This window comes from Protobothrops mucrosquamatus, unplaced genomic scaffold (genome assembly GCF_001527695.2).
Source record: "Protobothrops mucrosquamatus isolate PMUCROS unplaced genomic scaffold, P.Mucros_1.0 scaffold124, whole genome shotgun sequence".
NCBI lineage: Eukaryota > Metazoa > Chordata > Lepidosauria > Squamata > Viperidae > Protobothrops > Protobothrops mucrosquamatus.
In genome coordinates, this window is record NW_015386491.1 from 101,341 (window position 1) to 126,299 (window position 24,959).

The 24,959-nt window shown below is 38.0% G+C and overlaps 1 protein-coding gene across 1 annotated transcript in view; it reads left to right on the forward strand.

Annotated features, from left to right (window-relative positions):
- Positions 1 to 24,959, forward strand: part of PITPNC1 (phosphatidylinositol transfer protein cytoplasmic 1) — a 167,554-nt gene that overhangs the window by 90,841 nt on the left and 51,754 nt on the right. Inside the window, exons 3-4 of the mRNA XM_015812961.1 lie at positions 8,298 to 8,386; positions 12,202 to 12,209. Of these exons, the coding sequence (XP_015668447.1) occupies positions 8,298 to 8,386; positions 12,202 to 12,209 (97 nt within the window). The remainder of the gene's footprint in view (positions 1 to 8,297; positions 8,387 to 12,201; positions 12,210 to 24,959) is intronic.

Here is a 24,959-nt window from a genome sequence, read left to right on the forward strand (position 1 = left end):
GGTAGCATAGCTGGCTCAGGAATTCTGGGAGTTGAAGTCCACGAGTCATAAAAGAGCCAAGGTTGCCTACCCCTGTTCTAGGCAGACTGTTATCTTTTCAATGTCTACTCTGTCAAGTGCAAGGAGCCAAAACAACATTGTGAGCTGATCAGAGTAATTTCTTTATTATTACTTGCCTATTTATCTCCCCAGATTGACTGCATCTCTTGGGAACAGTCAGATAAAAGCTTCAACTTTTGTATGTGTGTTTGTGTGTGTGTGAGGATCAGGTTTCAGTCTATTCCTTCCCTGCAACCACTCCAAGCTTGCCTGTTTCTTTAACCCACTCCCCACTCTAGCTGAAGATTCCACTACAAGATTTCACACATTAAATGTATTTATATCTAATATTATGTTAACTATTTATATCTTATAATAACTATTAAGTCTCTGTATTAGTCTTAATACACTTGTATAATAGAAATCTATATAGAAATACAGAAGTTTATCTAATTAAGAGTTAAGTACAGTATTTTTCCATGTACTTTTAGATCCATATTTGTCTATATGTCCATCAATCCACCCACCCATCCACCCCTCTTTTTTATGCAATCTGCATATCTATTTTTGCATTTTTTCTCTGTGTACCCTGTCTTTCCATCAAGAAATATGTCAGTTTGATCACTAACTGCAATAAAAATATATGTGCATTGGCAATCTATCTCAGTGACATTCTCACATTTGCAACCTAATAGATTTGGAATCAGAAATGTGAGAATTAATGGTACAAGAGACAAATACCAGCCAAGAAATACAAAAAGATTAATTGGGGAGGGGGATATATTGGTACTACAGAAACCATCATTATTCTCTTTTGTGCTAAAATAGATACTGAGAAATATTTATCTTATATATATTGTTAGTAATTTCTGCCTGCCTTGTGCAGTTGAGAGAAAAAGTAATGGGTAGCACTACTAGGATCAGAAGCTAAGCAAAGTTGAAACTAGGTTAGTACTTGAATAGGAAACTATCAGGGAATCATAGGTTTATAGAGGTTTGATGAGGAAGTAAAAAAAGTCCTGGAGGACATAAGAAATCATTGATGCACAATTTTGCACTTCTATGCAAAAAACTGGATAGATGTATACATTAAGTTATCAGGAGCTGACCTGAGAGAGACACCCTTTTTTGATCAGTACATTCACAGCAATAGAAACATCAAATGAAGTTTCCCATAGGCTGTCTAAGTATTTATTGTATAGCAAGAGCAGGCACATTGATGCTTTCTGGACAATTTGAATGTCAGTTATGACTAGCATCTTCAGTGGTAAAGGATTATGGGAACTGCAATCTAAAATCTCTGGAAATCTCTCTGTCCATGGGATATTATTTCCTTCACTGATGCAGAAGAATTCCTGTTAAGACAAGTAAACACAAAAGGTATTGCCTGTGTGTGTAGAGAGAGGGATGGATAATTACAGTTTATCAAGACATATGAATCTAGCTTTAGTGTAGTCTTGGCTTGAGAAAAAAAAACCTGTAAGAGTCCGTGTGGTTAGAAGATTGGATTTGAACTTGGCAAACATACCAAAAAGATTTAAGTGTGATGTTAAGGGAGATTGATCTGCTCTTCCTTCCACAGTATATCACCATGTTACATTTAAATGTATTTAAAATCATGAGTTCAAAAATCAGTAAAGTGGTCAATGCAATGGGTGTTTTGAAAGGCTTATCAAATAATTACAAATGCCCAATCATATACTGCCAAAATAACGGTAATGAAGAGGCAAAAGCAAACATTGACTCCACATAGAAATATTTGAATTGTAATCTCAATTTGTTTAACCAAAGCACTTGTGGGAAATCCAAATAATTGCCTTTCAAGACGGAAGGCTATGTACATTTACCAAATATGTAGCAGTAAAGGCAGGTGCTGTTGAAAGTGGAGAAGAGCCATCAAGGGAGAACAGGAAAAAACTACTAACCCTCCCCTTCCTCTTCTCACTCTCCAATGTATATTTGTGTAGTGGGAAGCCTCTCTGTCCATGGAGGCACTCCCCACAAATGAAGAGTACATGACGAATTTCCATGAATAGAGAAGACTACCATACAATACTGCCATTATCTGAGTTGCAAACTCCAAACACCCACCAGAGGGCAGCAAAGAGATACAGAAAATGAACTTTGCTGCCATCTAGTGGCTGTCTAATTTTTGTAGGTGAAATATTGAAATATTGTCCTTGTGATAGAGGCCCTCTACAGGTGAAAGGTAACAAGAGGAGAAGGGAACTAGCACTCAGACAGAATGAGACTAGAAATCCTAAGTATTTTCCAGATACTGTAATTTGCACAGTTGAACTCTTAGCACACAGTAATCAGGCCTAGATTTCTGTTTGCCTTCCAGGCTTGCACAAATCTTTTTTGAAGACAGAAAGCATTAAAGTTTTCCAGTTTTCATTATAGCCCCATAGAACAAGCTAGCTTACACAGGGCCATCATGGCAGCTGCCTATGCCCACTAACCTGGGGCTGAGAACCATGGAACGCAGAGAATCTTGCTGTAGAATGAGCCTGCAGAATTTTATACTTACCGAGTCCAACTTCCTACAAATAGATGCATGAAAGAGAGGATGGTGTCTATATATGCAGGCTGGAGATAATTAACTTTACAAATTGGCTTCCCTATTTTGCAGGTAATTCTTAATCAGTATTTATTAATTCAATTAATATATTTTGCTTTCTTGCACCAGGAAAGTATGTGGGGGGATGGCTTCTTGTAGGTAGTAGGTAGATGCACACAGAAACATATATACAGATGCAATCATGCACAGGTGTGTCACATGTGCATATGGAGGGGATCTTTTGTCTTTTTGGAGAATTGTTTTAAATACATAAATTTACCTTCCTCTGGGAGTAAATATGGAAATAGTTTAGGCAATTGTTTTGCATGCCACCTGCAGATTTAAACGTAGCAGCTAATGTTACATACAGTATTGTGTGAATAGCAGCAGGTGTATCTTAGTGGCTCCAGAAAAGAAGGCTGTTTTAAACCTTTTTTCCATGGCTTTCCCTCGTCAGAAAGGAAATGCTTCCAAATTGTGACTCTTCCCCCTGATATATGTCTACAAGACTAGATTGTGGGAGGAAAGCTATAAACTGGGCAAGACCGGCCAACAGCCAAGCACATGAGATCAAAGACAAAGCCAATCAGTGGAGGCAGACAAATTATGGTAGTCAACTACTATATAACTTGAATGTAAATCTGCATTTCAGAGACTTGAGAGGTTCACTGTTCCCAATATAACAAACAAGCTTTCTTATTTCCATGCTGGCTGGAGAATTCTGGGAGTTGGAAGTCCACAAGTCTTAAAGTTGTCAAGTTTGGAGACCCCTGCAATAAACCATAGTTCAGCTAAGGCTTTGTCAATCCAGTTTTCTCTAGATATATTTCAGTCCCAAGGTATCTATAGATGCTCTGATTGGGGACAGGTTGGCTTGTCATAATAGGGGATATCAAAAATTTTTTTTTATCACCTTTGGCTTTGTGTCCACTAGTTGTGTAAACGGAAGAAGAATACAATTTTGGGGTTTGCTCACAGTTCATCACAGTCTCCTGCTGAGCAGGCTGGACCTAGTCTAAACTGGGATGATGAATTTCAGGGCTATAGACTTGATGGAATAGTCAGAAAAGATTCTGAAATATGGTTGTGACAAAATGCTTCCATGCTGTGGCCTTGAAACCTGGATGGACATGTCTGGTTATCAGGAGTCAGATATGACTCAGGGGGCATCTTCATCTTTACCTTAAATGTAAGCTGTTGTAAAACTCTCTAAGAAACACCTGGCTACAATTTATCTGAAAAATTGATTAAAGATTCCTAAATACCCTGAACAGCATAATCCTGTTGCCAAATAATTTCTAATTATTTATCTGATTGATAGTCATCCTTTTTATTGGTGTTGAATACTTAAGGCAACTCACAACATGCAAAATATAGATGCAAAATAAAAAATTAAATGCAATGATAAACTAGTGACAATTAACCATAAAACTAGTTTAGTCTAGTTTAGAGACTTAGAGAAGGACGAGGGGTGACATGATAGCAGTGTTCCAATATCTCAGGGGCTGCCACAAAGAAGAGGGAGTCAAGCTATTTTCCAAAGCACCTGAAGGCAGGACAAGAAGCAATGGATGGAAACTAACCAAAGAGAGAAGCAACCTAGAACTAAGGAGAAACTTCCTGACAGTGAGAACAATTAACCAGTGGAACAACCTCCCTCCAGAAGCTGTGAATGCTCCAACATTGGAAGTCTTTAAGAAGAGATTGGAAAGACATTTGTCTGAAATGATATAGGGTTTCCTGCCTGAGCAGGGGGTTGGACTAGATGACCTGCAAGGTCCCTTCCAACATCATCATCATCATCATTATTCATTAGACCTCAGTCAACTGAACATTCAAATTGACTGGCGCTGATGGTTGACACAGGTTCCTGCCAGCATCCTAGGTATCAACCAGATACCTCTTTAAAATGTAAGATGTTCCGAGTAGCAAAGTTTTTTGTAGCATTGCTGGAGTTATTGCAGGAAGCTGCAGTTTTTTGAAATAATAATATTACTACTACTACTACTACTACTACTACTACTACTACTACTACTACTTCGATGGAAGAAATAGACAAGTAGGTGGGGTCAAATGCAACTCTATGAAGAACACATGCTATAGTTTGAGAGCCATGCAGAAGAAGACCCGTTCTGATACGTCCAATAGACAGGCCCCAATTAGAAGGCTCCTCTTAACATCTGAATGCCTTTATGTATTTATTTATTTAATATATCCCATCTTTACTTTTTACAACGCAAGGCAACGTACCTAATGCTCCCTTTTCCTGTTTTCCCCCCACAACAATCCTCTGAGGTGAGTTGGGCTGAGAGAGAGTTACTGGTTCATAATCACCCAGCTTTGCCTGAGGGAGTTTCCCACTTTCTAATCCAGCACCTTAACCACTACATCAGATTGTCTCAATATCACAAGAGTTGGGCTTTCAGATAGATAGGTCCTAACCCCAGGTAAGGTTTAAAAAAGTAAATGCTAGAAACTCAAAATGTGTCTGAGAAATCACTGGCTCAGAACCATCTGTGTTCTTTCCATTAAATCTCTTTGCTCCAAGTAGGATCTGCCCAACCAATAAGTGATTAGCCCAAGAAAGCATGCTGGCAAGTCCTCTCCACACCTCTGCCCCAAGGAAGTAAAGAAGCTTGGAGGATGTCTTGACAGTGTTGGTGCCTCACTGAAGAGCAAGGGGCCTGTAGGTCTGGATGGCCCTTAGCCTGTTCTGATTTTTAAAATTAGCAAACCTCATGCTTTTCTGCAGGGCTTTCCGAGGGCTTAACACTATATAAGGCAGCCAGCATTTTAGTGGAAAGTTTTTGGCCCTGCCAATATATACAGCATTGTGGACTGGTTTTGATAATTTTATTGTTTTAGAACTGTAAGGTACCTAGAATTAATTGTGTGGGAGACACATTCTCACTCTTTATTTTGGTTCAATTATTTATGACTTTATTAATTTTCTTCATTCCTTTTGATAGTTTACAACTTGGTTTGATATCTCTACATTTAAACCAGAATCTTATTGATGGTCTCTATCCAGTGTGGCTTTAGCCAGTTTCATTTTCTAGCACCTCCAGCCATTCTTAACATAATTAATTTTTTCTAAGGAATTTGAATAAATTGTATGATCAAAATAATAGGGTCTGAGCTTGGTAAACTTAGTTTCCAATGGTATTTATTTCTTGATGCTCTTCTCTCCCTCTCCCTCTCTCTCTCTCCCCCCTTTGCTGTCTAAGCTCTGCTCAGTAGCAATCTCCACATCCATAATTTGAAGGAATTTAATTTCTATCTGTTTTTATCCAGTTTTCACAACTAGGTAGTTACAGAAAAAACAATAGCATTTATTATTTTGCACTTGGTATTAAGACTGATATTCTTGCGTTTCCAGATCTCCATGCTGGCCACCACAGTGCGCTCAAGTGATACAGTATTCTGAAAAATCATATAAATCACTGTAAATAAATACATGAAGTCTTTTTTTTAATGTGGATCACCAGCAGTGCAGAAGGGATAATATCTTCACTGTTGCATTTTACACTGAATGGCACTTCTGGATACCTCTCAAGATTATACTCACATGACAGCATCTGACAATAGTCAAGGCAATCATGACTATTTTCCCCCCAACAAAAATACCTTTTATGTTTGAAAAACATATTGCTACTTTTTCTTATCTCAGTGAATGCATGAAGAAATGTTCTCCACACATAGCAGCCCTACCTCCACGTTTTCTGTGCGCCCAATTCGTAAGCATGTCCCAGCTCACTGACCACCTAATTTTTCACGTTATTTGGCAAAAAATTCCCTGTTCTGGGATTTGGGCATATTCATCTTATTCATTTTCTGTTTAAGCTAACCACAATCCAATTCCTGTAGGGTTTGTCACCTATCTCTTTATCATCTCCCCTGCTCTCTGCTGGATCCTTACCAGCATATGAGAAGGATTTATACTGACGTCAGCACACAAGCAGACTGCATTTTTTCCCATGTTAGGAGTATCATCACTCATTCAGCCACCACTGGATAATAAGAAAACAACTTTAGAATTGGGAGAGCAAAATAAACCTTAAAGTTATTAGATGCAATGCAAAGCTAACATTTTGGATCGTTAATCAGAAAAATGCTACCAGGCTGTACTTTTGTTGTTCACTCTTCAGGGTTTATACAACACCTAAACATTATGTAGTGTAGGAACACTGGTGTGATTATTTAGGATTATCAAATGAAGTCAAAGGATTGAGTTTCTAACATGTACAATTCATATATTTTTAAAAATCATAACATTTTCATTTTAATAGGATATTTATTTTTGGTCCTTTACTGTATTATAATACATTATGTATTATAATACATTATTAATGCCTGAAGTATATATTTGTTATAATAAGTAACTGGCTTATTAGAAAAAGGGTTAAGTAGGGGAGGAGATCACCTGCCCTCTGGAACATCTTGAGATTGGCCCCAATCCTCCTATCCTTTCATAAGGGCCTAAAGCAGGGGTGTCAAACTCAATTTCACTGAGGGCCGCATCAGCATTGCGGTTGCTCTTGGGGGGCTGGGTGGGTGTGGCCAGAGTGGGTGCAGCCTACTGGGTGGGCGTGGGCGGTTCTACATCATTCGCGTCAAGGATGCCTGTGGGGGCCTGGGCAGGGGTGGGACAGATCTGAGGGTCTCTGGGAGAAGGGGGTGGGACCGGGGCAAGTGCCAAGGTATGGTTCACCGGGGCAAGTGCCAAGATGGCCACCACAAAATTGTACATTGGCTCCCGGCTGGCCTGGGCTAGGGCCAAGGCAGCGGGGGCCGTTCCCTCACTGTTTCCAGGATGGCTTCGCGGGCCACATGAAACCACTTCGTGGGCCGCATCCGGCCCCCGGGCCCTGTGTTTGACATGTCTCGCCTAAAGACCTCACTATATATACAATTGTAAGTCACACAGAATTAATTTGTAGTAAGATGGGCAGCCAGTAATTTTTATAAATAAATAAAATAAATAAATAAATCATGGGAAACCCCAGGTGTTTGCTAGGAAAAAAAAAGACCAGGAAAAGGCAGTGTCCAAATCACTTGTGTGTTGCTACCAGGAAAACTACAAAACTGCACTGACAGCACCTGGAGTCAAGCTTGATTTGAGGGAGCTTTTGCATTTCAAACTATATTTACTGAATGTTGATGCTAGGAAAAATAATCCTGTTTTATGGCTATTTAAAACTAAGCTTGGAAGATACATTTTGACCAGTTGCCACTGTGAAAAACAAATGGCTGCTATGTATGGACAACAATTTCCCAATTTATAACTGCAACACAGGAAAGCAAATATTCCATTTGATCCAATCATTGGCGTTTTCTTGTAGTCTCATAATCCTGCGTGTTGGAAAATGAGTATTTTATGGCTGGCCATACTCCACCATTCTTGTCCCGTTGGGAAGACACAACTTCTTAGGGCACTACTATCCAAGTTTTAAACGTGCGAATGAGAAAAATGGGAAGTTTGAGACCTCTGTTTTGCAGTATTTAGTACAGAAATGTTTGTTTGTTGAATTTATTTGCCACCCATCTTGTTTCAAATGACTCAGGGTGGCTTACAACATATAATACATCTCTTTCTTTAGCCATATATACAAATTTATATCATCTACTAATTATTGTTCATTAGGGGAAATTAACAGAGTGGATTATATTTGTGATTCAAGTTCTTTTTCTCTTGCAGCAAACTTCCAAGCTGGGCAAGAGCTGTTGTCCCCAAAATATTTTATGTCACAGAGAAGGCATGGAATTACTACCCATATACAATTACAGGTATGTTTTATGGGGTTGTGATGGTAAAGAAAGTTGATGTTTTAATGATTTCAGTTGTTACATGATTCTGCTATTCTATCTTGGATTAAAACTGTTATTATCATTTGATATTTACAGACTAAATGCTCCATCCAATGTATATTCATCTTTAGTGGGTATATATATATATATATATTGTTTGTTTGGATTTAGAATTGCAAGCAGTTAAGTCAGAGGGAAATGATTGGAGGTTGGTGCTAAGCAAAATAATCACCGTGACTTTTTATAATGGCAGTGACAGTTGATATAAAACACTGCTGAATTAATTAATCTCCTTAGTGAAATGGGAAATCATGGATTCTTATTTAGACCAATTAATATAAATAATGGAACTTCAGCTGAAGTTTTCCCTTGGAATTTCTTTGTTCAAGAACAACCATAGGAAGGATAGTACAGATAGTCCTCGACTTACAATCACAGCTGAGCCCAAAATTTCTGTTGCTAAGTGAAACATTTGTTAAGTGAATTTCCCATTTTATGACCGTTCTTGCCACAGATGTTAAGTGAATCACTGCAGTTGTTAAGTTAACAACACGGTTGTTAAGTGAATCTGGCTTCCCCATTTCTTGTAAGATCACAAAAGGTGATCACATGACACCAGGACACTGCAAGTGTTGTAAATATGAATCAGTTGCCAAGCATCCAAATTTTGATCACATGACCATGGGGATGCTACAGCGGTCATAAATGCGAAAAATGGTCATAACTCACTTTTTTCAGTGCCATTGTAACTTTGAACAGTCACTAAATGAACTGTTATAAGGCGAGGACTACCTGTAGCAAGTCAGTTGAATCCTGACTGACTCCAGCTGGTTTCTGAAGATTGAATTTCTAACGTCTGATTTGCATCACTTGATTATTTTCCATGTCCTGTGCAAATATAAAAAGATACGAAAATGTAAAAGAGGGGTATTTTTTTAGAGTGGAAGTTTTGGATTATGGATGTGAATAGAATCCTATTCTATTCTATTTTCCTCACCAAAACTACCTGCTTTCCTATCAGTTCTTAACTTCTCCCCCTCCTCCCAATATTAGAAAACTGCATTTGGGCCCATCACTGGACAGCTTCATGGGTAGCTGAATTTTGGACTTCACTCCTGTTTTGGCTTAAGAAACTGTAGCAGGGAGCAGTGGGCCCTTTAAATAGCAAATAGGCAGCCTCCTGTGCCCAGTAGTAAATCACCTGATCCCTGAGACCCCATAGAAACAAAGAAGATTTGAGATTTTTGGAGATGGCTAGATAAGGAGGGATTACCTCAGGCAAGGCTGAGCTGTTTTATTATAAGCTACAGGTGATCTTTGACTTAAAACCATCTGTTTGGTGGCTGTTCAAAGTTACGGTGGCACTCAGAAAAGTGGCCTACAACCATTCCTCACACTTATAACCATTACAGTATCCCCACAATCATGTGATCAAAATTTCAGCGCTTGGCAACCAGCATGTATTTATGACAATTGCAGCATCCTGGAGCCACGTGATCGCCATTTGTGACCTTCCCGACTGGCTTGTGAGAAGTAATTAATGGGGGAAGCTGAATTCGCTTAATGACCACATGAGTCACAAAACTGTAGCGATTTGTTTAATGACCATGGCAAAAAAGGTAAAATTGGGCATGATTCACTTAATAACTGCCTTGCTTAGCAATTGAAATTCTGATGTGATCATAACTCGAGGATTACCTGAGTTTGTTTGTATTTATCTCTCTCTTTTTTTACCATATATTCAGTGTGAGGAATCTTATCTTCCCTCGCTTTTAATAAAATTACTTCTTTTTTTAAAAAAAATTCTGGAGTTGACAGGCTGCTTTCGAGCTCACCCCTCAGCTGCAGTTTCCCTAAATTTTGTTTGGTTTCTCCCTCTGGAGTTTAGGCAAACCCAGGTTGGGGTGAGGATTTCCCATTCTGATCATGTGACCATGTGAATGCTGCAACATTTGTCAGTGTAAGGATTGGTCATAAGTTACATTTTTTCCAGTACCATTGTGCCTTTGAACAGAGGCTAAGCTGCAAATTGAGGATTTACAGTTAGTTGAAGAAGGCTGGCTTATTCTTGAATACATTTCACAGCCTTAAAAGTGCCACACAAAACTGCTATTTTTTATAACACAAATTCATAGGTAGTCCTTGGGACATTTTTGTTATTTTATACGTTGCTCATTTCCCCTTAATTTTTATAAGTTAAAATTTTATAAATTACAGATTACAAAACCTCCTAATCCCCATAAAAATAATGAATATTTTCATTTCTTGGTCTAATCTTTGCTAGATACGTACTACCCAACTCTTTTCACTGCAGCTTAAGTGCTGCGCTACATAAAATTGTGAAGTAGGTTTGATGATATATTCACCTGGTTGCTGTAACTGATTTCTCTCATAGTTAACCTAATAGCTGTATTGCACCAGGGATATTATTTAGTAGGGGTTACAAGGATCAGGCACTACTTCGTTCAGTTCATCCAAGGACAAGTTGCCATTCTTCATAATTAGAACTTTTGCTAACTGGAGAGGCAAGCTGAACACGAATTAGTCATACAGCTACAAATTATTGTTTGTGGTATCAAGGCTGAGTTTGGTCTCCCTGCATGCCTATCTGAAAATTGCTTTACATGTCCAGGGCATACCCACTGTTTTTGCAGGAAAAAAAACCTGTTCTCACTTCTGCCATCTGAGGTAAAATGTCAAGGGCATATTTCTCCTGGCACCGCAGAGTTTTTTTGGCGCCAGAAGAGAGCAAACATGCTCTAACTTTGAGCTAACAGAGAATTGGAGAATTGTGCTACTTGAGGGGAAGCCAGAGTTGTGAGATGTGTACATTCCCGAAAAGCCACAATGAAGCTCTGACTACTCTCCGGGGACAGAAATGATCTCCTTGGGTTCCGTTGTTCCCACCAACTACTCCCTTTAGATTGTTGTGTGGAACTATCCTTGGGGTCCGTCTCATAAGAATTTCCAACTGCACCAGTACCATCTCCATGAGTCCCTTCACTGGAAAAAGGGAAGGTAGCCTAGTGGTAGAGCACACACTGACTTCTCCAGTTTACAAATTAAAAATGGAGAAGGTATCATGGAAGTCTTTTGCCTCAGAGTGGACCCTTGGAGAGCAGTTGTCAATCAGAGGAAAAAATACTGCAGAGGGAACAAAATAATAATAATAATCATCATCATCATCTTTGGACAGATAAATTTCAAGGGACTTTTGCTAAGTCCCATGAATTTAGTTTTCTTATGTGGTGCCATTTTAGTCTTCATGTCCAGTTCCTCACCCCAACCTGTCATATCTACTTTCCTAAAAGAAGGCAACTGTTCTCACAGATAAACAGGATTAACAAAAATATAACCTTCTGTTAAGTATTTTGTAGTTGTTTGAGGCAAACTTGTTATGTTCTCCATGCTTATTTATGATAGGAACCTTAATCTTGCCCTCCAAGGTGAGTGCTATAAAAATATCAATTAATATATACAATACACACATAACAATTCTGTAACTTTAACATGTCATTAAGAATAGGGGAGCTGAGAAGCACAATTATGCAAGAATGACACCCATCAAATTCAGTTCACAACTTCCAACAATTTCTCTGCCCATTCATTTTTGAACAATTACAAATAGTGCCCCTTTGAATTGTGTTCCAGCCCATATGATTCTTAGGGTTTTGTATCATGCATCAAAATTAGCAATGCATTTTGCATTTTAATTAAAGTAATGTGAACAATGAAATAATTTTATGCCATTCTTTTTCTTTTTCTTTTATTCCTATCGGCTGAATGTGGATCAGAATACACGGTAAGTTCTGATTCCTCTTTGTCATGTTAAATAGTATTTAAAAGCTATGATTAGAACAAAACAATAGATTCTTGGCTTTTTAAAAGAATAAAAATACTGATATTCAACAGCAGATTGCTCCTTCTTTTATATAGCTGAAGAAGAATAGTGCTTCTAATATTATCAGATGTCACTGATGTAAAAAATGTAATAATTTCAAAGCTTGATATATTTTGTTACCCAGTAGCTGTAATAATAATAAAAAAAATCTTTCTCTCTTTATATAAAAAAGAGACATACAGGCTTTAATATGCTGGTTATTGCTAGTAATAGAGAGACAGTTTTTCATTTTATCTTTCATTAACTTATAAAACAACCATCTGTCTTGATACAGTACCTGGAAAATGCTGCAATCTCCAGACGGAATTAAACAATTCTGGGCTCAGTGCCCAGAAAACATAAGAACTGAACTAGGCAGTATAAGACAGAAGAGACACAGGGCATACTTAAAAATACATTGCTCTGAGCAAAATCAATTTCTGTTCCGTTGTCTTCCATGAAACAAATCTTGTAGAAATTTATTTCCATAGCAAGCACACCCTTCCCTATAACAGTTTGATCAACATTCTTAAAAAAAAATCCATAGCTAGATTAAGTAAAAAGATGGGAAAATTGGCCTTCACAAATTCAAAAGGTGGAGATGTCCTTAAGTCAAGCTTCTCGTGCTGACTACTTGCATCTGTTTATTATCACCAAGCGCACTTAGACATAATTCAGAAGAAGTCCTTCAAGCAACATCTTTTACTCAAGCGTATGCCAAATAGAAGCACTTCTGAACTATTTTGAAGCGTACACAGTCATAAGGTCCAAGGAGCTTTCTTGGTAGCAGTATGGCAGCTATTTGCTAATACTGTCTTCTAGGATTTTATTTTTTTACATCCCAGTCTAGCCTATAGTCTTTGGGAGTCTTCCATCCAAGGACTAGCCAACCCCAATGGCAAGCTTTGTGCCTAGACAAGGTTGGGTCAGGTGCTTCCACAGGTTAGGAAGTTTGCTAATTAACATGGCTAAACATGAAGTTTTAATAAAATGTCATCCAAAAATGAGCCCAGTCATTGTAGGGTTAGAGATTTGTGGTGCAAAAAAACTTAAGGACCACTCTTTGCTCTCAAATTGCCCAGATTTACTCAGCTCAGTTCTGGTAAATCCTGGTAGTCCTAGAATAGCCTAGAATAGGGGTATAACATTTGTTTTTGCTTAGAGTCTCCAAGAGAGCTTACATGAGAGTTTAATCTCATCTTTGATATATTTAGTTTATTAGTGATTCCCTTGATGCATTCCCAGGACAACTAATGCTATTTTCTGTCCTTGTGGATGTTTCCTCTTCTGGAAATGATCTGTGATGTTAGTTCTGGACAATAGTGGTTTAAAGCATATTATGGATGAGATAATTACAAAGTATATTATTGTGAGAATCATCAAGGCTTTCACTATTGAAAACAGGAGGCTCTATGTGTTTTAAAATATTCTTCGATGGGAAGGGGGGCGGGAAGAAACAAGTAGATATAAAGCGCCAGTGGATGAAAAATATCAGAAAAAGTTGATTTCGTCCATTAAAAATAGCCATTATCTCTCTAGTCTATGGAAAGAGGGAACTGCGCTATCAACAGATATTTTCCCATTCCTCTTGCAAACAGATAAACCCTCAGTGTATGTGGTCCTGTTCTCTGAAGTACAGCTTCTCCTGAGCAAATGCAGAATGGTAGAAAAGCAGATTCATGTGCAGGAGCTGTAACTAAGACAGCTATATCCATGCTTGCGTTATGCAAAAAACAGAAATTCTACTGCATTCATTTTCTCATGCCTAGTGAACATAGTTGCAGTTTGAATGGAAAATGCTGCATGGACCAAATGGCCACCTATGTAGATCCTACCTTCTTTAAAAACCAACTATAAAACTGATGTGTGGCCCTGGATTTTCAGCTGTGGAATCATTGCTTTCATTCATCTCAGCTAAAGCACAAATTGTGTCTGTTTTCGTTAAAGGTGGATCTACAGTAGTTATCATCCTGTACATTATAGTGGATTATACTAAGGCTTTTTAACTGGGCATGCTCTTGATGAATATCTGGTATGCTGGTGAAGAAGGCTGCTGCAAGACTTTTGACCAGAGCTAGCTGTCAAGGTTCCGATAGATGAGATCAAACAAATCAGAACTCCGAGGCTGGAGGTTTCCTCAAAGAACATGTTTATTGGCTACATAGTATAGGCACAGGTCAAAAGTGAAACCAAGTCTGAAATCCCCTTCAAAGGGAAACACTATTACAATGTTAAACTTCCCACCCCATTGCTATGCAAGCATCTACATTTCCCAATAAAATAGTTTGGCAGGCTTTCTAACCAAATGCTCATGCCCCCCCACCTAACTGACAGAAATGACCTTGGTTCCCATGGGACAGTGAAATGTTTAGACTAGCAGAAATCCTCCATACCCCCTCAAAGTTTTGTGGCAACCTAGAACAAGCAAGATGGCTGCAGCCAGGTTTGTTATAGAGTTGACACTAGCTATCAAAAACTCTGACTCTTGTAAATCTGCCCTCTGGTCTTAAGAATATTTCTCATATGGATCCACAAGATCAATTTTATTCCTGTTCAGGGTGTCTGTATGAAGCTGGTGGGCAAGCACGTGTACAAATATGTAACTGAATAATCAGTGAAGTAGTTATTTTTAAAGGTTGTTTAAACTAGGCCATTAGTTGACAACACAAAAGCTAATAAAAAATAAGAGACATCAAACACATATTGAACAGGTTATCCCAGACCTAGTACTTCAAATGCACATTGAAGGCTGCCTTAATCTTAACAGTTGTTCTCCTGAACCATCACTAAAATCAGCTGAGACGGTCTGTTTAAGAGCATCTTCTACATACATTCCATACCTAATTTCAAATGTATCAGGAAGGTTTACAGAGGAAAACTGGTCTGGAATATCATGTCATGAGATGATACAGATAATAGCCTATGCATTCAGCAAAATTATCTGCTGCTTGTAGCTAAGAGTTGTTGACAGCAAAGTTTTCTGTTTTCTGTTAAACAACAAAAAGTAAAGTTAGTATTTAAAACTTAAGTCTGATGCATAATTTAATTCTAATTGGAAACTATTCTGGAACTACAATTTTATATGTGGAATTTGCCATATTTAAAATTTGGGTTTAAAATCATATTCTAACTCGATGTATAATTTATATTATTGATGAAATGCATGATTTATTACTATAGTTTTCTTTCAATGGTTTGAACAATGTGAACTAAACATTTTTTAGCTTAAAGGCTAATGGGCTTGTGGATTTTGACCAGAAAAATTGATATAAAATATACTAGTATAAGTTTCTAATGATTATTAAAATATATTAGCTCAATAAAACTTAACATTTGCTGTTTATCTACCCTTAATGGGCAGATAATATTTCTCAACCTCTAGCTCATTTTCTTATTTGTACTATCTATTTCTTGTACTTTTTCAAAATATAGACTTACGATCACAGTTGGGATCAGAACTTTTGTTACTAAGCAAGGCAGTTGTTAAATGAATCATCCTGATGTTATAACCTTTTTGCCAGAAGTGAATCACTGGGGTCATTAAATGAATCACACAGATGTTAAGCAAATCCAGTTCCCTTCATTGACTTTGCTTATTGGAAGTTGGCTGGGAAAGTCACAAATGGAAATGTTGCAGCCATCATAAATACGTGCTGGTTGCCAAGCACCCAAATTCTGACCATGTAACATGAGGATGCTGCGATGGTCATAAGCTTGAGGACTGGTCATAAGTCATTTGTTTAGCACTGTTATAACTTTGAATGGTTGTTAAACAACCATGGAGGGAAGAGAAAGGAGTATCTTTTGAAAAATAAGATTGAAAATGTCCTGAAATCCTATGAACTTATGAACTCTCTTATTCTGAGTCAGACTCTCAAGCTATCTAGATCCAATTAATAATGTGTTATTCTTTCCCTAATCTTACAATCCAAAGCTATTAACTGAAAATACAAAGAATTATGCAAATTATGTATGCCTTTGCTCCAGCAACTTTTTCTAACTCTTATTTGGTTTTGATCCTTTGCTGTTCGATATATTTGTTCTTCCTATCATTTTGAAAGAAGTGGGATGTTGAACCATACTGTCAATTTAGATGTTTCAACTTCATAGTGAAGGAGACTGATCTGTTATCTTTCACATTTATATTAACCATTACTCAAGGATGCTTGGAAGTTAGAATATATCATATGCACGATAAGTAGCTTTCAATCACCACGAATCATTGTTATGGTAATGAAAGAATTTAATCAGCTACTTTAGAACTGTAATTTGACAATTTCAGTTGAACTGTGAACCTCTATTGTAAAAACTGTAACTTCAAAATGTGTGTTTATTTCAACAGTATGATTACACTTACTAGTTACATTATTGATGGCTTCTTGCATTTAAATTGGTGCATAAACTAATTGGAGAGAAAATTGATAAATTGTCTTGGAATGTCAGAACTTCATGGCAAAAGTACTTTTTATTATAATCTGGCTGGATTCAAAATCACAGTGTTTCAGAACTTTCACACTTTCTGAAATATTGTGTCTATGAAATAAGAGTTTTGATCTAAAATATAAAGATTTGTGGTGTGAAATCTATAGATTTCCAAAGTAAGTCGGAAATATGTCTATTACTTTTTAAAGAGTTGGGAGAAAACGGAGACATATATACAAAGACAGATCACACAGCTTCTCTGTTTCTCCCTCCCACCCTCAGGAAATCATGTGCATTTTCTTGCTGTCCTAAAGGGTAAGGCTTACTCATTTCCTGCTCTTGTATTAAGAAGAAAACCCTCAGTTACCCTATTACTTTTCTTAGAAATAGCATAATAATAAACCGTTTTTATGCCACAATGGGTCAGTTAAAATGCTAAAACATCAGCATTTTAATGATTTATGTACATATTCTTTACTGCCAGAAATAATGAAAGTAACAAGAGCAATACCACCATCCAGAAATCTGCAAATATAGGGGGGAAAATATTTTTATTCTTTGCTTTGCTTTAATTATAAAAAATTTTAAGAAGAAAGAAAACATAAAAACAGAATGGAAAAAGAAAATACACACAGAGATACATATATAATGGTAAGTTACATGTAGAAAATCTTTCATCAAAATTTAAAACACATTGTTTAACTCCTGACCACACAAAATAATATTGATCAATCTTTCCACTACATCAGGAGTCTTCAAACTTGGCCCTTTTATGACTTGTGGTAACCTGGATAACTTTCATATAATCGATTTACAAAACAAAGTTACTAAATTTTGTAAGAAAGGACAAGGACAAAATGAAAAGAAATCAAGTTCTAGGACAGTGGTGGCGAACCTTTTAGAGACCGAGTGCCCAAACTGCAACCCACTTATGCATCGCCAGGTGCCAGGTGGGCGTGGCCACTGAGTGGGCGTGGCTCGTGCTCTCTCTCTCGCTGTCTGCAGCAAATGTTGCTTCTGCCAAAAGTTACTCCTTTTATTGTCTCTCGCCTATTCCCAGACTGCGCATGCGCGGAGAGCTGCGCATGCGTGGAGAAGAGGAGGGAACAGCTCGGCCCAGCAATGGCTCGCGTGCCACCAGAGACGGCTCCGCGTGCCGCCTGTGGCACGCGTGCCATAGGTTCGCCACCACGGTTCTAGGACATTATTTGAAGTGATGAAAAATAAAGATTATTAAAAGTAACATGAAGGAATATAAAGTTGCTTTAATTTATCAATGTTAAAATAGATATGGTAACCTTTAATGGGCTTTTGCTGGTCGAGACCGAACGGATTTGTTTATAGCTAAGAGATGGGATATGGGAAGAAGACATCATTTGTTGAACTTTAAGAGTTTTTTTAAAGAGCTATCACTAGTCCCTGATAGTAAAACAGATAATACAGTTGAAGGAAATAATTAGTATATTAATATTCCATGCGTTACCTGGAGATGGGCAGTTATATAAATATGACAAATAAATACATACATTTTTACTCCTCCTATTATTTGATAGACTCAAAGTAATTTCCAGTAGTTCAGAATTAATGCTTCTAAAGAGCAGAACAATGAGGAATGGCTTAAGAATCAGTTCAGCTGTTCTGTAAACATCCCATCAGATATTACCACACAAAACAGGTTCCTCAAATGAAAGAGTTGAGAAATGTTATCTGTCTTCATTTTCAATATTTCTATTTCAGAATATTGTAATCTCATTATCATTTCAAGTGCGGTTGGTATGGAAAGGTTACAATTATAGCATCACTGCTGACTGATAAAAAAATGTCATGTGTTTTCTGTTTAGTGTCTTTAATTCTTTGGCACTTGTCTTAGCTTGCGCAAATTATACCATGTTCATGCTGTTGCTTCTTATTGCCATGGCAACGTTCATCAATCATCACCCTAAAAATAGCCTTAATTCTTTTTTCTTTTCTTTTTTAGTAGAAGGCATCTTAGTGAATTTAAAACTTGACTATCACTATGTGTTTTCCATGGCTGTTTTCTTCCTCTGTCTAGGGAATACTCACAAAGTTTTCTTAGCAATTAATTAAGTTAGAGTTTAATCTGCTCCTTCTCCACTGTGGCATGCTGAAAGCTAATTTATATTGGTTGTATATTAAAATATGTGAAGATAAACAGTTCTGGGCACATAATAGGTGGGAAACAAGCATAGCCCTTTGTAATCACGGGCATAGAGTCAGCATGCATTTCCCCAGTGCTATTAGAAATCAGAGAGGGCTGAAATTTTGAGAACTTGTCTGCAATGTCTATGGCAAGGGTCTCCAACCCCCAGTCTGTGTACCAACACTGGTCGACGGCATGCCAGAAATCAGGGCACACAAGCAAGGATGCAAGTCACAGTCACAGGATGCGAAACCATGCCCCCTCCGGTCCACAGAAACAACTCTCCACAGAACTGGTCCCTGGTGTCCAAAAGAGTGGGGGCCACTGGTCTGTGGAGATTCTCTGTCATCCAGGTCATGGTCCCAAAAGTGCTTTTTAAAAGGCAACTGGACTTTTTTTTTTTTCCTTGAAAACATTTTGCTTCTCATTAGAACTGAAGAAGTTTCTTGGATGAGAAGTGAAAAGTTTTCAAGGGAAAAAAAAAGAAAGTCCAGTTGCCTTTTGAAAAGCACTTTTGGGATTACTTGTCTGCAATTTTATGCAGACATACACATTTTTTTTAATAAATATCATTTTCCCCAAAGGCAAAATGAAGTCAAATGGATATTTGTGTATCGTGGTAATTCAGTAACAAGGATAATTCTCTGGATTGGCATTTGTTCTTGGAAAAATGATACCAAGCTATGATTTAGATTTAGTTTTAGATTCCATCAAGAAAAGAAGAGTTTTCAAACTAGGAGAAGAAAGAGTTGCTTTCTGTTTCACTGTGGCGAAACCACACATTTTGGACCTCACACATTCAGACAGATTGGAAAGACAGTCAAGATTATCGGAGGGATTTAAACTGAATACTAAGAGGGGATGTGTTTGGTTTAAAATAGGTAGGGCATGATACCAGTTTTCAAATATGCTGAAAAATTTCTACACAATTGCATGTGGAACAAATTGATTTTTTGGCAGAAAACCCAAATGGAGGACCCTCAGTAATGTTGGCTTAGGAGAAATTGTTAGCATTTAATAGTTGTTTTTTTCTCAAGTTTCTCAAAAATTTGACAAACCGGATCCTGAGAATGAGATTTTCTCTGTTGCCTGCTTCAGTTTGTGACAGAGTATCTCTTACAAATATTATTTTGATTCATTATTATTTATCTGTAGAGCAGCACCTGGCCACTTCTAGAAATGTTAAATAGGAAATTGGAGAATATGCTCTGTGTATTCCTTTATATGCCATGTGTGCTAACAAAAATGCTAGTTTAGTACTTCAAAAGTCTATGCCCAAAGGAAGTGAAACAAGTAGGAATCAAATGTTTTAAATTTTAATATGCTTGCAACATCAACTTTTTGCATTTGTATCTGATTTTATTTCTTGTATGAATTAATACGTTGTCACTAAAGTACCATTCTGTATGTTGCAGTCATTTACTATCTTTGCTAAATACAATGGATCCATAGGACGAATCCCAAAATACTTGCATTATAATCTAGATTTAGATAGTTACTGTTAAATGTTGATAGTAAGTGTACATATTATATCATTGATTATAGTTTAAGGTGCAGCAAAAATCTAAAAATAGCAAGAAATAGCCTTTCCTTAAAATGGGACACAAAATGGCATCCTATATGGACAAAACACAAAACCTCTTATTAAATCAGTTGATGCTAAAATTTCAAATGTTTCCAAATATGCACTTAGTCCTAAAATATCAAAATATGCATTTGATCAACCAACCAACCAACCAACCAACCAACCATTCAACACTCCACTTTAATTTCTGTATGTTTCCATTTTCAAAGGAGAAACCTCTAGTTTGGACTACTGCAATACATTGTACACGGGGTTGCCCTTAAAAGAGCATTTGGAAGCTTCAAATGGTACAGAATGTGGCTGCATGGGCAGTAAATTGTGTCAGATATGTGATACATATAACAACACTATTGCTTGAGCTGCTTTGATTACCGGTGTGTTTCCAAGTGCAATTGCAGTTTTTAGTTGTCTTCTTTAAAGCCCTATATGGTTTGGGACCAGTTTACTAAAGGATCATCTTTTCCTAACAGTTTCTACCCAACCAATTTGGTCTAGCAAGTCAGGTATACTGTGGGTCCTGTCAGCAAGAAAAATCGCCAGGCACAAATCAGGAGACAGGCCTTCTCTGCTGTAGCCTTTGCCCTTTAGAACATCCTTTCTTCAGAGATTTAAGTTGATGCAATCCTGTGGTTCTTGTGTAAGACCTTAAAAACTTGGCTATGTGCCCAGGACTGGGCCCCCAAATGTATTAAGGGCCCTGTTTCTTGGCTATACTGACAATTATTATGATAATGTTCTCAGTTGATATACATATTTATTTTTATACTGTTTTTAACTGCTGATTGTTTTAGAATTGTTCGCCACCCAGAGTCACTGGATTGAGATGGGAGGCTTGAGAAAATAATGAATTAATTTTTTGTCCTAATCATAATGAACCCAGTGTATGGGACAGTTACTTTACCATTTTTAGAATTATGGAAATTATTTTTCCATAAATTAAAGAAGAAGGTTATAGGAAGGCACCTTAAAGACATAGGGTGAATCCAGAGTCTGCCACTCAAGCACAATGGGATGATCTTCTTTCTCACAGTTCTAGACTAGGATTTGGGGAGTTGGAGTACGTACTACAGAAGCATGGGAATTTAAAAATAGAATAAATTCTAGATTCAAAGCGCAATTACTAAGGTACTTTTAGGATATATTAAGCTGCCAATATGAGCCAGATGGTTAATCACTTTAGTTAGTTTGAAATGAGTGGGAATGACTCTCCAGAGTATAGCATTACCTACAAACTGCTACTTTANGTTAGTTACCACCTTTAAAGCGCTCCATGGCATCGGACCTGGATACCTCCGAGACCGCCTTCTGCCACAGATTCCCTCCCACAGACCGGTACGCTCCCACAGAGCGGGCCTCCTCAGGGTGCCGTCGGCCAAGCAATGTCGGCTGGCGACCCCCAGGGGGAGGGCCTTCTCTGTGGGTGCCCCCACCCTCTGGAACGAATTACCCCCCGAGATCCGGACGATCCCGGATCTCCTAACTTTCCGCCGCGCCCTCAAGACATGGCTTTTTCAGCAAGCGGGTCTGACCTAGGGTGAATTTTAAATAGGGACAATTTTAATGATTTTAATAAGACACAGCTATAAATATTTGGTTTTTAATTGGCTTTTATAGGGGATAATGTTTTTATATTGTTTTTACATGCTGTGAGCCGCCCTGAGTCCCATGGGGAGAAGGGCGGCATATAAGTTAATGAAATAAATAAATAATAAATAATAAAGCATATTATGGTTGAGATAATTACAAAGTATATTATTGTGAGAATCATCAAGGCTTTCACTATTGAAAACAGGAGGCTGTATGTGTTTTAAAATATTCTTCGATGGGAAGGGGGGCGGGAAGAAACAAGTAGATATAAAGCGCCAGTGGATGAAAAATATCAGAAAAAGTTGATTTCGTCCATTAAAAATAGCCATTATCTCTCTAGTCTATGGAAAGAGGGAACTGCGCTATCAACAGATATTTTCCCATTCCTCTTGCAAACAGGTAAACCCTCAGTGTATGTGGTCCTGTTCTCTGAAGTACAGCTTCTCCTGAGCAAATGCAGAATGGTAGAAAAGCAGATTCATGTGCAGGAGCTGTAACTAAGATAGCTATATCCATGCTTGCGTTATGCAAAAAACAGAAATTCTACTGCATTCATTTTCTCATGCCTAGTGAGCGTAGTTGCAGTTTGAATGGAAAATGCTGCATGGACCAAATGGCCACCTATGTAGATCCTACCTTCTTTAAAAACCAACTATAAAGATGATATGTAGCCCTGGATTTTCAGCTGTGGAATCATTGCTTTCATTCATCTTAACTAGAGCACAAATTGTGTCTGTTTTCGGTAAAGGTGGATCTACAGTAGTTATCATCCTGTACATTATAGTGGATTATACTTTTTAACTGGGCATGCTCTTGATGAATATCTGGTATGCTAGTGAAGAAGGCTGCTGCAAGACTTTTGACCAGAGCTAGCTGTCAAGGTTCCGATAGATGAGATCAAACAAATCAGAACTCCGAGGCTAGAGGTTTCCTCAAAGAACATGTTTATTGGCTACATAGTATAGGCCAGAGCTTTTCAACCTTTTCACCCATTGTACCACTTTTAGGATATGGCAATATCCAAGTACCACCAGTTGCCTAGCAAAGTGTCAAAAACATGATGACCAAAAAAAAATATATGAAAAAAGTGATAAAGTACAGGTAGTCCTCGACTTACAACAGTTCGCTTAGTGACTCTTAGAAGTTACAATGGCACTGAAAAAAGTGCCCCCCAAGCCACAGACGAGCAAGATACCTGCCTGCCCACCTGGCAGCGCTCTTCCTCCTGTCCGAGGTTTTCATTGTTGTGAGCATTTCAGTTGATGATTGGCAGTGGGGTGTGGTGGGGGGGTGTTTGGTTTTTATTCCCCCCCATCTGATGGGTGGTTGCAGCAGGTTTCGGTCACTTCACATGACCCTGGGACACTGACCGTCATAAATATGAATCAGTTGCCAAGCATCTGAATGTAAATCACAAGACCCTGGAGATGCTGCAACATTCCAGCTGATTGGCGCTTCTTCAGGGTTCAGCAGAAGCACCAGGATCAGCGCCGAGCTCCAGCTGGAGCCTGGCGCTGATCCTGACGCTTCCACTGACAGCCACGAAGAAGCGCCGATCAGTTGAAAAGCGGCACTGATCCTGGTGCTTCCGCTGAGCCCTGACAGCCATGGAGCTCCAGCCATCTCTCACTCAGGCTTCTGCGGTGCTGCCACCGGTTCAGCTCATTCCCCTCCCCCACTACCACTTTTCTAGGATGGTCGCGTACCACCTGCCAGGTGCAAATGTACCACAGATGGTACCCGTACCACTGGTTGAAAAGCCCTGGTATAGGCACAGGTCAAAAGTGAAACCAAGTGTGAAATCCCCTTCAAAGGGAAACACTATTACAATGTTAAACTTCCCACCCCATTGCTATGCAAGCACCTACATTTCCCAATAAAATAGTTTGGCAGGCTTTCTAACCAAATGCTCATGCCCCCCCCACCTAACCGACAGAAATGACCTTGGTTCCCACGGGACAGTGAAATGTTTAGACTAGCAGAAATCCTCCATACCCCTCAAAGTCTTGTGGCAACCTAGAACGAGCAAGATGGCTGCAGCCAGGTTTGTTATAGAGTTGACACTAGCTATCAAAAACTCTGACTCTTGTAAATCTGCCTTCTGGTCTTAAGAATATTTCTCATATGGATCCACAAGATCAATTTTATTCCTGTTCGGGTGTCTGTATAAAGCTGGTGGGCGAGCACGTGTACAAATATGGAACTGAATAATCAGTGAAGTAGTTATTTTTAAAGGTTGTTTAAACTAGGCCATTAGTTGACAACACAAAAGCTAATAAAAAATAAGAGACATCAAACACATATTGAACAGGTTATCCCAGACCTAGTACTTCAAATGCACATTGAAGGCTGCCTTGATCTTAACAGTTGTTCTCCTGAACCATCACTAAAATCAGCTGAGACGGTCTGTTTAAGAGCATCTTCTACATACATTCCATACCTAATTTCAAATGTATCAGGAAGATTTACAGAGGAAAACTGGTCTGGAATAACATGTCATGAGATCAGATACAGTTAATAGCCTATGCATTCAGCAAAATTATCTGCTGCTTGTAGCTAAGAGTGGTTGACAGCAAAGTTTTCTGTTTTCTGTTAAACAACAAAAAGTAAAGTTAGTATTTAAAAGTTAGTCTGATGCATAATTTAATTCTAATTGGAAATTATTCTGGAACTACAATTTTATATGTGGAATTTGCCATATTTAAAATTTGGATTTAGAATCATATTCTAACTCGATGTATAATTTATATTATTGATGAAATGCATGATTTATTACTATAGTTTTCTTTCAATGGTTTGAACAATGTGAACTAAACATTTTTTAGCTTAAAGGCTAATGGGCTTGTGGATTTTGACCAGAAAAATTGATATAAAATATACTAGTATAAGTTTCTAATGATTATTAAAATATATTAGC